This window comes from Osmia lignaria, chromosome 15 (assembly GCF_051020975.1).
Source record: "Osmia lignaria lignaria isolate PbOS001 chromosome 15, iyOsmLign1, whole genome shotgun sequence".
In the NCBI taxonomy this organism is placed as follows: domain Eukaryota; kingdom Metazoa; phylum Arthropoda; class Insecta; order Hymenoptera; family Megachilidae; genus Osmia; species Osmia lignaria.
This window is the reverse complement of record NC_135046.1, coordinates 4,531,040-4,545,063: the sequence shown is the minus strand read 5'-3', so window position 1 is coordinate 4,545,063 and position 14,024 is coordinate 4,531,040. Positions and strand designations below refer to the sequence as shown.

At 43.6% G+C, this 14,024-nt stretch overlaps 1 protein-coding gene across 9 annotated transcripts in view; it reads right to left on the bottom strand.

Annotated features, from left to right (window-relative positions):
• Positions 1–12,349, bottom strand: part of OtopLa (proton channel otopetrin-like a) — a 28,358-nt gene extending 16,009 nt beyond the window's left edge. The window contains exons 1-5 of one of the 9 annotated variants that reach the window (XM_076692361.1): positions 6,140–6,249; positions 3,539–5,270; positions 3,009–3,096; positions 2,693–2,928; positions 2,081–2,226 (exon numbers count right to left, since the gene is read on the bottom strand). In XM_076692361.1, the coding sequence (XP_076548476.1) occupies positions 2,081–2,226; positions 2,693–2,928; positions 3,009–3,033 (407 nt within the window). In that variant the 5' untranslated portion in view covers positions 3,034–3,096; positions 3,539–5,270; positions 6,140–6,249. Of the gene's footprint in view, positions 1–2,080; positions 2,227–2,692; positions 2,929–3,008; positions 3,097–3,538; positions 6,081–6,139; positions 6,662–10,493; positions 10,775–11,754 lie in introns of those variants that run through there. The other 8 variants (XM_034315322.2, XM_076692362.1, XM_034315320.2 and 5 more) reach the window with 8 other exon arrangements.
• Between the last annotated feature and the right edge of the window lie 1,675 nt (positions 12,350–14,024).

The following is a 14,024-nucleotide window of genomic DNA, read 5'->3' as shown; positions in this document are numbered from 1 at the left end:
TGGAACGGAGAAGGCTTCTCGCGAGAGTGTTCCCTGGAAGTTGGAGTGTTGCGCGCACATTCGGCTACGTTCCCACGGGAGGATATCCGGAACGGCTAGAGGTAGGAGTAGCCTGGCCTGGGCCACGGTGGGGAAAGGGGTGTGCGATATGCTCTGTGGTTCTGCGACCCACTGACCCGCTCGATAACGCTAGCACCGAGGTCAGTAACCTTACCCTACCACAAAATTCTCTATCCTACGATTCTTTTCGAACCGACTTGACTGGAATCGACCTCTGATTACGATTGCGATCGCAGGATTACCTTTCATCCACCTCAAAGGAACACAATGTTGCAATCTTTCTTCTACACTCATTTTTTCATGCTTCAGAAATAACCGTTTACAGAGTCTGCATAGATAATTTTAAATAGATCATTTTGTTTTAGATAAAAATTACCATTGCAATTAGCTATCCAAGTAGCCTTCTATGAATTTTTCATAGAAGCTCATAGTTTCGCAATAACACAAACGGCGTCAGTTACGGATCGATCTCGAGTCACGTATGCTAATGGACTTATAGGCCTGTTTTTCCGATTCCCGAGGTCGCTGACCGGTTGGCAGCTCGATATGATCGAGCAATTTTTGGCAAACATCTCGCCAAATCCTCGATGCCAAATCTTCGATCATCCTCTTCAACGTTTTTTTCTTTTTTCTTTTTATTCTCCACATTTATCTCTGCAAAGTTTTAGGTACGTTCGATAGGATAACGTATTGGTAGCGAAGAGTCCTCGGGTACAAGATCGACCTCGATGGTTGTGGTAATCCTGTACAAAACGATCGCGTGAGAACTATCGCGATGCAAAGTTGTGTCACGCGATACCAGAGGGAAACGATTCTTTTTTTCTCTTTTTCTCTCTCTCTCTCTCTCTTTCTTTCTTTCTCGATAGGAGACCTTTCGTTCAGGGGTGGAAGACCGCAGAAGATCGCTGAGACGAGTAGCCAACTAGTTAGCGATCGCGTTCCCTGCGATGATTCGAATCGGGTCACCGATACTACACCGTGTGCAATACCGGTGTACCCTAGACATTTTTCTGCGTGTTGTAATATCGCGTTGCAACGATTGCAACAGAGACCAGACTCACGCACACCGAGTATTGATTTCGAGTCTCGTTGGCAGTGCTGCCACGATTCCGCGTCTCTAGAACTAAACCCTGGACGAGGGCCCTGGGGTTAAAACTAGTCAAATCGTGTCTAAAAGGTCAATAAATTCCTTCTTATAAATATCATTCAAAAAATCATATGTATTTGTCTTTAAAAGAAAATGGGGGGGAGAGGGAGGATTCTAATGATATTTCACGATCATTCAAGAATATTTTTCTTCCAGCAGTGACGATCCTTTTAAAAGGAATTCGAGCAACGTCAACTAGTTTTTCATCGACGTGTGCTCGTCCTCGTAAGCTTACCTTCTTTGGATGTACTGCTTCGAACACGGCATTCACCTTTAACATATTTCCCATTCAAGCTTTAATTTCCCGTTTCGTTTTCCTTTGATACAGTCGTAGACGTCTACGGTCCTATGCTAAGTTTGTTTCCGAAACTCTTACAGACCAACGTCGATTTGCCTGATGGTTGACGTGGTCTTAAAGTAAGCACGGTAGTTGCAGTCGAGTTGGTTATTCTCAGTGTTAGTTAAAAGGGTAGCAGAGAAGATCGGTAGTCCGACGATAACGGAAGCTCTCGAATCTCCATGTGGCTATGATTTAATCCGTTGCCTTTGCAAGATGTTACGCGACTCGACTGTGAATTATTTTTAACCCTCTGAAAGCACGCTGTTCCGTTTATTTCTCGGTAAAACGTGCCGAGTCTGTAATATTCTATTTCGCAGGTCGACGCGTGAGCGGACGAGAAAAACAATGAGGAACGCGTTTATGCAAACCGCGTGGCATTCGCAGCCGATTAGAGGCGTGTAAAAAGCAATTAGACGAGAGCGGCGAAGAATCCTTCGCGGATCGTCGACAAACAATCACGACGAAAAAAGACCCTCGTAAAGACCGTCCTCGTAGCGAGGATCTTAAGAATGTACTCGTAAGAATGTACTCACTTTGCGTTCTTTGGCTGTGTGCCAGAGTTGGCCGGAGCGGAGTGCGTAGGGGTGAGACAAAGGGGTGGATTGTTGGCGTTCTGCGGTACCAGGGGTTGTTTCGCGTGTGCCGGCGACGTGTGCGATCCGTAGCCATCCGAATTCAGCTAGAAGCGATAAATCAGAATGATAAAAATAGTGATTCAAAGTGATTACCAGCCTGGAAATAATTCTAGGTAACAATTACTTGCAGCTCTCGATTCTGAAAGTAAAGTTTGTTGGTAATATTCCGCTCTAGATGATTCGATCGATTAGAGAGGTCAATTCCTTCCCTTCTTACGTAAGCTTGCCTTAACTTGGAAACTTTCAGCAGAGATATAGTTAAGCGGTAAGAGTTCTTCACGAACGAAACTTTGAAGAATCATTTGTAAAATGTTCTCTGCCAACTTCGATAAAACTTTTTACAATATCTTAAGTGGAAACTCGAGTTCAACAATTTTATTACATTTCGATCTCCGTTATTAATGCAAACACGTACTAATAGTAAATCCTATTGTATCGTAATTGTAAGTCTTGTAGTCAAAGGCGTTAATTAGCAAAGCGATTTGACGAAGGTCTTCGAATAGTATTTACCTTGACCACTGTGCCGATCAACGAATCTGGCGGCATTTCCGGTGGTTCCGGTATTACTCCGGGGTTCGCGTGGGTTGGGTGATCGTTGTGCTGATTGGCCTCCTTCACCGGAGTGCCGTCGAGTCTCTCCATGTCCATGCTATCGGTAGGTGTCATGTTCGAGAGCAGGAGCTCCTTCATCTCTTGGAGATACGGATACCGCTGCGTTCCTTCGGAGCTGTGTTTCTTTGGTCGATCTGCAACACCAGATATCGCGTATATGTAACAGAAAGAGAAGAAAAATTTGAGAATTTTTTCATAGATAAAGTGTACACACATGTAATTTTAATGAGGGTCGCCATCAAGGGCAGATTCGTTGATTTTATCCCAAATATTTCTTTGGTCGACGTGTACTTAATTTATAACTGGATAAAAGAAAAAAAGATTGATCATTTTTTCTTAAAAATTATATAACACTTCAAGAATAAAAAAAGAGCAGTACATTCTATTTAAAAAAAAAAAAAAAAAAAAAAGAAATAAGCGCTATAAGCGACTATTGTTCGACATTAGTGGCGAAAAGGTTAAAATCCAAACTAACTATTACCTACACTTGATTCTATATTCTAAATAACTAGGTCAATCTATCGCAAAACAGAGACCAAGTCTCCAAAGAACACTTTGACGGTCATAAACTGGATTAAACTCATAATTTTATCAATAGGATTACGTTCGAGAACTTCTACCAAAATGATCAAACTACTATAAAATTGATGCAATAAACCACTGTAACTGTTAGAACAATCAATATCTTACAAGATCAGCAATAACTTCGTAGTTCACCAGTTTAACCTTCAACCTTGAACTTACTTGTCATTACGGTGTCCATCGCTAGCTGGACGCCTACGAATCAAGCGAATCGATCGATCGCGATCGATGCAGCTACTGCAGACAGACCGATCGATCGAATCGAACGGATCAAAGCGTAAACGCGATCGAACGGACACTGGTTCAAGGTGGAAGTCTCATCCTCGTCGAGTCGCTCTCTCCCCATAGACGAGATCGCCAAACATGGCAGTCTGCGATCGGCGATCGTGCGATCCGCTAGTCACGCGCATTCATCTTTCCGCGTGGACACGCTTCGAGGAACTCGACGAGCACGAGACGGGAAAGCGAATGAGACTTATCCGTCGAGGTTTGTTCCGAGTTCTTTTTACGGTGACTATCCTGGCGCTTGGTATCGAATAGATGAAGAGGAAATGACCTAATAGCGCGGAACACTCTGACGATCCCAAATCTTTTAGAATTCAGACGATTCAAAGATTCGATGTCGACAAATTTTATTCCCGTTAATTAACATTGCATTTATAGAAAACGGAGTGTGAAAAAAAGAAATGAACAGCGACCCAGTTAATTGCACGATAGCAAATTTAATCGATACCTTTCCGCGAAAATGAGATTACTGAGAAATTCTATTCGCGAATCACAACCGTCACGGTAAAGCGCACAACAAGTGTAGTTCTTACGTAAACACTCATTGCTCCCGACGTTAATTAGCCGCGCTGCATCGTCGACCGACCTATTTATTCTCTCTCTGCGTTCGAGAATCAATAGCTTTTCACCGGGAAACCGTTCCATTTTCTATAACGCGGTGACTCGTACACCGAGGGAAAATGAAAAATTTATCGCTGACCCATATTTCACTCCTCTACCTTCCACCCTCTTTAATTCATTTTAATTTGTTTTAATTTTTTCGCTCTCTCGATTAAACGTGCTTCAATTCCATCCACTTCAACTTCTTCAGGCTGTGCTCGGTCGTTAAATTTAACAGGAACGAATTAATTATCGAATCTAATAAAAAGAACACGGTAGTATCGATCATAAACAAAGTCAACGTGCCACGAATGCTCATTATGTATTCTATATTTACACAGTGCAACGGTTTTAGCCACGTTTTCACAGGGAATTTATTGATTATCGAACGATGTATCTGGTAAAGTTAACGGAAGCGGTTATTTATAATAACCAGGGAACCGATGACACCGACACGGATAATAAATAAACTGGCAAAATAAATTCCCGCTTATACGTAGTTTCATTCCGTAGCTTTTCAAAGTATTTTTTTTCCGTTCTGATATCGCTTTAGATTGAATGAATTATTATTTCTAGTTGAATATACACGACGAAGGCTGGTCGTGCATTTGTAAAGAGGCGTCGCGTCGTTAACAAGAAAATCGAGCGAGGTTGCTCGTCGAAAGGAATTGTGGATCGCGAGGCTGGTGTTCGTTAAATGTGCCACGTGTAAATGTTTACCAGCTGTCGCAGACTCGGAATAAATTATGCCTTCTGGTGTGCATTTTAACGTCCCTTCGTAGAAACACGCAGCTAGCATCGGACGATTTTATCATAGATATTTTAGGTTGGAAAAGCCTGCATTTCGTTTGAACCCTCCTTCGACGATCCCTTAAACTCTCCCCTCCGGAGAACTAGTAGTAGTCACTCGAATGAGAACAGGAGCAGAAGGTGGATTAACCCCTTGCCTTACAGCCGGTCGAGTGGCACTCGTGTCACAGATTAAAGTTTCAACGCCACCACCAAAATACTAAAAATTTTAATTAAAATGCAAAAGTTAGCTCGTCGAATATTTTCAGTTAAAAGGATACGGGGTTAAAAGGGTAAGGGTGAAGTTACACTGACCTAGCCAGATAATCGCGAGCCATCTCGACGAAAAGACGAGCGGGAAGGAAATAGTAGTGACGGTAGGGTGGCAAGGACCGACCGTAACGTAAATACGCGAGAAGAATCTCGAGAGAGAGGGACAAAAGAGGCTCCGAGGGAACGACGAAAGAAGAATAGAATGGAGGTGAGTCACGAAGGGTTACTCTTGTTCAACAGTCGGAATCGTATAAGACGAAGAAAGACAAAAGGGGTATACGAGGGAATAAAACCGTTCAACGACAGTCGATTCTTTGGAGGAAAGATTTGAAGGGTGGCGTGACTGGTGCTGAGTGCTCGCTGGCGAATCGTGCAAAGGGGAATTCAACAAGTGCAGTAGTGGTTGAACGTAGTAATTGAGCCGGTCGGTGACGAAGAATGGATGAAACCAGGGCGAGGATACGCGTTTCGGTTTCGAAACACCCCTATGGATTACGTTGCGAAAGTATCGCCGAGCTGTGAACGGTGGATATTTAGTGATAGAGGGTGAGTCATGAAAGAAAGTGTTTTTTTTTTCAAGTAATAAATTAGAAACTGAGTCATCATGGATATTTTCACCATGGCGGTCAACGTATTAATAGGTTGAATGTCCCAGTGAAAAGAACCATGTACAGTCTCGATCAATCTTGGATCGTTCACCAACGACCTCGTTCAATTAATCATCGAACTAAACGATTCAATAGCGATTGATCGAGATCGAAGGATCAAAGATTACAGTGTTGATACGAAAATTAATCCTAAATTCCTTGAGTTTACCTGTGTGCGAGAAAGGTTGATTCAGGATTCTAACGCGAAGCCGCCGGCAAATAGTTTGTTCCGCCATAACTGACCTATCGGAACGCGGGTCGGGATGAGGCCGCGGCGTCGCGGTGCCCGATGTGAGCTCACGTTCCATTCGTTCTCTGTCGAGACGCGGTCGCGACTCGTTCTGCTGCTGTACGCCTTCTATTCTCGCGCATCGCCAAACGGCTATATATTTAGAAATCCGCGCGGTTCCGCTTCAGCGGTGGCGGCTGCGTTGCACGCTTTAAATCACGATCCTTCCTCTTCGTCTCGATCACTGTACGTTGTTCCTATTTCCCTTTCTCCTTCTTTTATTTACTCGCCCATTATCCTTCGTCTATCTTTCTTGCCTGTCGGATTCCGCACGCGGTATCGTCCGTGTCCGTCTATTCACGTGTCGCGCGTTACGAAAACGGACGGACGTACGGACACGTGTGCGCACGTGTGCCAGCCCGGCAAACGTAGAATTATTTCTGCCTTTTGCCACGAGACCCCTACCTGCCTCTGCCCACGCTACCTTCTGCTTGCCCCTTCTCTCTACCCCGAGCTTCGAACGACGCTTGCTCGCGAGTCAGCCCCACGACGGCGTCGACGCCGATGCCGCTCTGCTCTTGCCGCCGACGCCACCACCACCGCCAACACCACCATCGATCCAAACCCTCCTGCTGCTAATGGAACCGGTATAGGGAACTTAATTTACTCCCCTGTCGCTTTTCAACCCCTCGCGATGGATATCACAGTATGTGCTGCTACCCTCTCTCCCTTACCCTCCTCTTTTGTTTCTCGCGACAATCATTGTACTCGTTACCTTCGTTCGACACCGAAATTCGCCAAATCTGTCTTCATCACCCCCATTTCTTTTTTATTCTCTTTCTTTCATTACACGGCTTCGTGGATAGGTGGATCGATATAGGGGTTCCCCTGGATCCCCGGAGTCCCTGTACTTCTTCTTTTTCAATTCATTTTTTATCGGACATTTCTTGTTACATTGCACCGATATCGCAACGATATTGCAATTTTAGATCCGTAATAATAATTTTCTGGGAAATAGTATTATCGGTTCAGTTCCGATTCGAACTTTATTTCCACGAATCGCACGTATACTATCACTGGCGGTCGGGAAATTAACGAGCATCCTTTGATAGCTCGAGGGCAAACGCGGTTCGTTCAATTCTCTAGCTCCTCGTTCTCGAGGATCTGCAAAGTCCCCGCAGGCCACGTGAACGATTTAATCGCGTGTCAGCACGACGCGGCGCGGTGCATCGAGCACGGATCAAAGATTTCCAAATGCGTCCCGGGATAGAGTTCCCTCCGGTCTCCTTTTCATTCGCTATTTCGGTCACCGAGCGTGCTTTCTTCGGATTCGCTGCAGCAGGAAGCTGTAATGGACTCGGCGTGTACAGGTTTGCAGGCTTGAAGAAGTCGACTTATCGATCGAGAACTCTGAGCTAATAGATTGTCGATTGTGAAGCGGCCATCGAGACACTATTGTCGACTGTCGATCCGCGTTATTGTACTCCCGATGCAATTCTCGAATCGTCGCCAATTACCGTATTATCGATCCGCTAAAGAATTCCATCAAATCATTAATATCGACGTCTAATTAATTTTCTCTTTCTTCCATATTTACCCTTTTCTCTCTTCGTTCTATCTTAGAATTAGCATTTGAAATGTTTGCAGAAGCACTCGAAACGAATCTCGAGATCCCTGGTTTATTAATATTCTTCCGTGTTCCCGTTTCGCCGAGATTTCTTTAAATGTTTTGTTCGAACCGAAGAGTTTTCCGCTGTCGAGCTTTCTCATTTCATTTTCCGCGTTTCATCCAGAGAGCGGGCTCGCGTGGATGGTTTCGAAGCGGAGGACACAGATCGAAGATCATTGTCCCGGAATAAGCTGCTCTTCGCGTTTGAAAGCGACAGATAAAGGATGGTTTTCTTCGTGAACCTCTTTCCGACCGGGAAAATGGAATTTATTACGAGTTGATGAGCTTCAAAGCTCGCGGATTCTTTTATTTCCTGTTGCGACGTTTTCGCGGTGACATGCTCCCGTGAACTTTGCATAATCGAATCATTAGTAAGAGAAAAGAATAAACCTAGTTTAAAATCTGTCAGTAATTTTACATTTGAAAATACTTGAAATATTAAATCGAATTTTATAAATTTTTTCCACAGCATTGTCTACCGAATGGCTAACCCAGTTTCGCTGGTGCGTTTCATTTAAACTTAAAGCACGTCCATTCCACGTTTTTGCGACGACGATTCATTTTAATTTCCACCGCGAGACGGTAACGATTCACGAGTGAAAGTTCGTTGTTGAATCCCTTGCGACGCGGCCGTCACAACCGGCGAAGCGTGCAGCGCGCTATTATCGCTCGTCGAGGGGGACAAAATGGACATGTAATTAAAAATGAAGCGCACCCTTCTGTACGATCGAGCCAGCAAGGGAAGCCTTTTCCGACTACGTTTGTCAATTCCATCTTTTATATTTTCTCGCGTTTCAATGCCGTAATAAGGTAATATTTTCATCGAGAATCGAAAAATATCAAAACATCGTACTCTACTAATATTATTATTTACCCTCGTGTCGGTTCATATTTTTGAAGAATGAAAAACACCTCAACTTTTTTTGAAAAAAAAAAAAAAAATCCACCCGGATTCAATTGCTATGTTAAATATTATGTATTGTGAAACGGCGTGCCACGTTTGTAAGGGTTCAGCACGCGGCGTCACAACAACAAACGGAACCGGAAGCGGCAACGGATCGATTCGAAGCGGCCGGCCGGTCGTGAACCTCGAAAAAGCAGCACGCCGAGGTGCTGCCCGCCACGAAACACGGCCAGACTGCATGGCGACCACCTGTGAGCTTCGTACCGGCGCCGGCGTCGCGACGCCCACGTAACGTCCATCGACCCATCCGCGCGCGACCCTCTTATGTGTCGCTTTCCCAACGCTTGGAAATACGATACAGATCGTCGATCTACTTTTCCGACAATGGAAATCTTCCTCAAAGATAAGAGAGATAATTAAAAAGATGATCATTGAAAACTGATACTCTTTTTTCAATTATTACAATTTTTTACCCGAGAAACATGAATATTCTTGTCTTTCTTATATCTCATGCAGACAAGGGTGCTACTGTAGTTCAATCAATTATTCAAGCCAATTTAATCAAGATCGTATCAGTTCCCCGTACAGTATTGATTCATATTTTTATCATTCTCAGCATAAGAATAAATTTCTTCGTTTTTGTCGGACCAATTACACCTATCTACTCGACAAAACGTTTTTTACAAAAGCACAAGCATGATTCAGGATGCATTAAATTAAACCACAAAATAAAGAGTGAGGCACGCGGTTGTTAATTAATAATGCAAAATCTAACTTAATTATTATTTTATTTAAAAAGAAATATTTACAATATTAACGTTCAACCGCGGACATTGGTATCCTTTGACAAAGTTCGAATATTGTAACAGGCGGTATCGCGGTAGGAACATAATAATCGCAGCAATTACGATGATTACAAGCGCTATTGTTCCCCTCGTCCGATATTATCCGCTTTCCATGCTCGGCGCTGTTTTCAGCCGGTCTCACGAGCCGGTGAATGCGCGCTCCGTTTGAAAAACAAGAAAAATAGCGAAAGAGAGGGGAAAGTTTGAAGAAAAACTAGGTCGCCTGGATAGCGCGTTGAAATCACGGGAACAACGCGTAGAATTCTGCCTCGTTCGCTCGATATTTCCTCGAGAATCAGCCATTTAGAGAAGTTACGAGAATGTGGTGGTGGAGAACCAAGCTGGTTGAAACCGGAGACGATATTCGATCGGATGCAACCTCGTTGAAAGAGTAAAAATCTTGTTGCGATGCTTCTCTTTATTACATGTGGTTTATACAGAGTGTCCCGAAACGATTCTGTACCATGGAAATAATAAATTCTGCCATTTGTACCATTTTACAATTTAAGGCTTCGTTTTCTTATACATAAGTAACTGAGAAATAGGGGGGCTGATTTCTGGGCTGATCAATTTAAGGCTCTAACTACTGACGGATCGACGGTACCATGGAAAATCTATTATTTTCATGGTGTGTAATTATTTTGAGACGACCTGTACACATCATTAGAGTTGCACCTAGCACGACAACCACAAGGCGAAATGTGCTTTCACCAGAAGCGACGCGATTCAGGAACAATGATGAGAGAAATCGGTCAACGAACAAATTAACTTAAATAATCATGGACACGATGGTCATTAGCGAATAATTCAATATAGCGACTAACTCTAGGTATAGTAAAAATTTTCAAATTGATCTCGAAGATAAATTTTTCTTACCTCCATAACGAATATCAATCTTCATTCTCCGAAAAATAAAAATAAAATCCACATGTTTGCTCGAGCCAAGCCATTCGTTCTGACTTAGAGTCACCGATGGTTTTTAAAAATTTTTTCCATACAAAAATTCAATTATTTTTCGGTTTGTCACTCAACTCTCGCGTCACGAAGTAGTGAAAAAAAAGCTTGCTGTCTGGCTTCGCAGACAACTGTCCTCTCGAAACGAGATCTCGTAATTATCAGCCGGGAACCGAGGCACTCGCGTCACGATTGGCGGTTCGCACACGAATAATCATGGTTATACGATGGGCGTCCGATGCCTCGTACCTTTCTCTTCGCGAATCCTGCCTTCCCCTCGGCTCTTTCGTCCCTTCTCGTTTCTCGCGTCGACCAAATTTTGTTCCACCGGTAGACTGCATGATATTCGATCGCGAATTTTCTACGTTGTTTAAAAAAACTATCGAATTTCGTTTGCGATTGCGAGTTTTCCGTGTTGCTTTTCAAATCTATCGAATTTCACCTCTGGTTGCTGTACGATTTCCCGCGTTGCTTTTTGAAACTATCGAATTTCCCATGTAATTGCTACGCGCTTTTGACTAAAAAACGAACGAATTAATTTTTTCCCCTTTGTTTCTAGAAATCAACATTCGGTTAAAGCGATTCCTCGTCAATACCGAACGATGTTTTCGTTCGTAACAGGAATTACATAGAATTTCCAGTGTGGAAATTCGTCAGCTCAGAAATCCCTCTCTTTCGGTGGCTTTAATCTCGAACGTCGTGGGAGCATGCTTTTGCGCGACTTTCTTTGATGTTCGCTTAGGAAACACTGACAATGAGTACTTTGCCATACGAATTCTTTTTCGAAATATCAAGGAAATATAAAAGTAGACGTCGAATAGTTACGATTAACTTATTGTGATCGAAAGCAATATTACTATACGACGTTGATATGAAACTGGTTAACTCACACGTGATCTAACTATTTATAAACAGACCATAAAAAAAGAACCATGCCGATACAATTGACTCTTGAATGATTTAGGGACTGGCCACGTGCTTATTTTGAATCGGTTCATATAACTTATTTTAATATATTTCCTTTTTTACATTACAGTAATAATACAATAATGACATATTTAGCATAAAAATAAGACCTCCAATTATTATAGATCATCAAAATTATCAGCGTCCCTAACTTCCGCGCCATTCAAGAATCAATCGTATTTACAAATAATCGAAATGTCATTGAAGGTGCACTTACTTCCATAGAACGCCATGGGTCGAATCCGTCGACCGACGGTCCGGGCCAAATGTTCACCGTCTAACCCCCGGGAGCGATCCCTTCTTCAATCTCGTTGATCGTTTGAACGGGTCGAAATGGTGTCGATTTGTCCACCGTTAGGACACGACGATTGCAAAGCTCGCCGATTATTTTCCTCAGGAGCAACGTGCTTCCTCTGCAGCGTCCGACGAATGTAAACAAGGTATACGGAGCTTGCGCTCTGGCACGACAACTTCCACACAGAACCTTTCTGTCCGTACACGCGACTCGGTGCGTTTTCCCTCTCTTTCCCTCGACCGTTTATCGTTTACCTTTCCTCTTTGTCTATCAGTCGGTCGACCGTGGCGTCCCTTTCTGCACGACCTCACGGTCGCTGACCGTCTCCGTCGCACCCCTCTGATCGTCTTTTTCCCTTCAAAAGGAGAACGCTTCCCTTCAGCCTGCCTTTACGGTCCGTGGCTCGAGAAGTTCGGTCGTAGTTTTACCTTCGTTCCCGTACGATCCATGGCGCTGTAATGGCGACGCGATGCTTATGGGGTTGGACGCGCGCGAAGCCACCCCCATGCACGATGGGGAAGCGAACGATCAATACCTTAACCCACGCGATACGCTTTTCCACTCTGTGACGCTCGCCTGTCCCCGACGATGTTGCTCGATGTGTCGACTTTCTCTGTGTATCGAGTCGAATACCGGGATGATGGTTGTCCCTTTTGTGCTGCAAGCCGAGTCGAGCACCGTCGCGAAAAACCGACTAACAGACCTCTTACTCTCGGTTTTACATGATGGGTACCAAGGCAGATTCTTAGGGTGGATCAACGAGACTGCACCTCTTTATCTTCCTCGATGCAATTCCACAGAAGGGTTCGGACTCGAGTACTCGTAGAGACGGCTTAACCCCCTTCTAACCGACACTGATTCACCGATTCATCAATTTTTACGCTTTTCATATGATTTTTCACCGTATTTCCATAGACGAATATACGTAGAAGTGAAATAAAAAATCAATATGTTAATAGACAATACGATAACCCCTCGAACGGGTAGCTTCGTACACGAAAATGTTCGACAGATATTCTTTCGCGGTTATTGATTTTTTCCATTACGATTTTAAGCGGGGTCCCCCTGTAACGATGGATACGAGAGCGTATTACCAGCGAGTTTGACGACTAAAATACACCCTCGTCGGTGAACGATGGGTGCCTGACAACGCCCAGGAGGGTTGAATTTAGCCCTTAATTACGGGGGCCGGTCTCGCGAACGATCAGCCCTCAGAATGTTTACCTTGAACAAGCTGAATTCGATAATCTTTACCAAATACTCTGGTGTACAAGAAACGTAATAAGAAAAATAATTTATCAATTCTTTGCGATGCGTGAAAGGCAACGTACTGATGCAATTGCTGCAGTAATGCCATTCAAACGAATTTACTGCGTAGCGAGAGTAAATGGCGTTAGGAGGAAAACAGAAGTGCAAGAGGCATAGAGAGGCGGTAGAAGAGGCGAACGACGAGCGAAGAGAGCAAGATACACACCCACGTCGATCCACCTGCGAGTGAACATTATTACGTCCGCGTAAAGGGTCATTCTGTTCGCACGCTCTTTCATTGCGACGTTCTCTTATCCTCCTCTCACGTTGTTCAATCAACACCAACTGAACTGCGTGGATGTTCTAGATCGATTTCCTCGTTTCATTCAACGATCGAAGAATCTTCATTCTTGATCTCGTTGAAGACAGATTAAATTTCTAATTATTAAAAATATGGATAATTAATTTTCAAATTTAAGAAAAATTTCAGAAACGATACTCGGGAGAAACTTACTTGGTTAGCTAATTAAGATAATTTCCCGATTAGGAGAGCATGCACGTAATACGGAAACCAGTTGCATCCAGTGTGCGTGAAGGATGCACCGACGTATGCATGTTAACAAGCTTATCTTCTCGCTGGTTAACCTCGATGATTTTAGTCTAACACGAGCGTGATTAGCAAGGAATTATTGAAGGCCGTGTTCAGTACTCGTGACTCAACACGTGTGATTCTGTCATGATTATTTTCGTATTCGTAGACTCCAGTATCCGTAAGACTGCAATTTCATGAAAAACAAAAATATATATTGTACTAAATTTCCTTTTATCTCGATTGAATTTCACGAACGACCGTGAACTCGAAGGAGGCCCACCGCAACATGAAAAGATCATGGACCGGAATAAGGAGAATTTAGGTCAATGCTCGGTCGTAATCATTCCTGGTA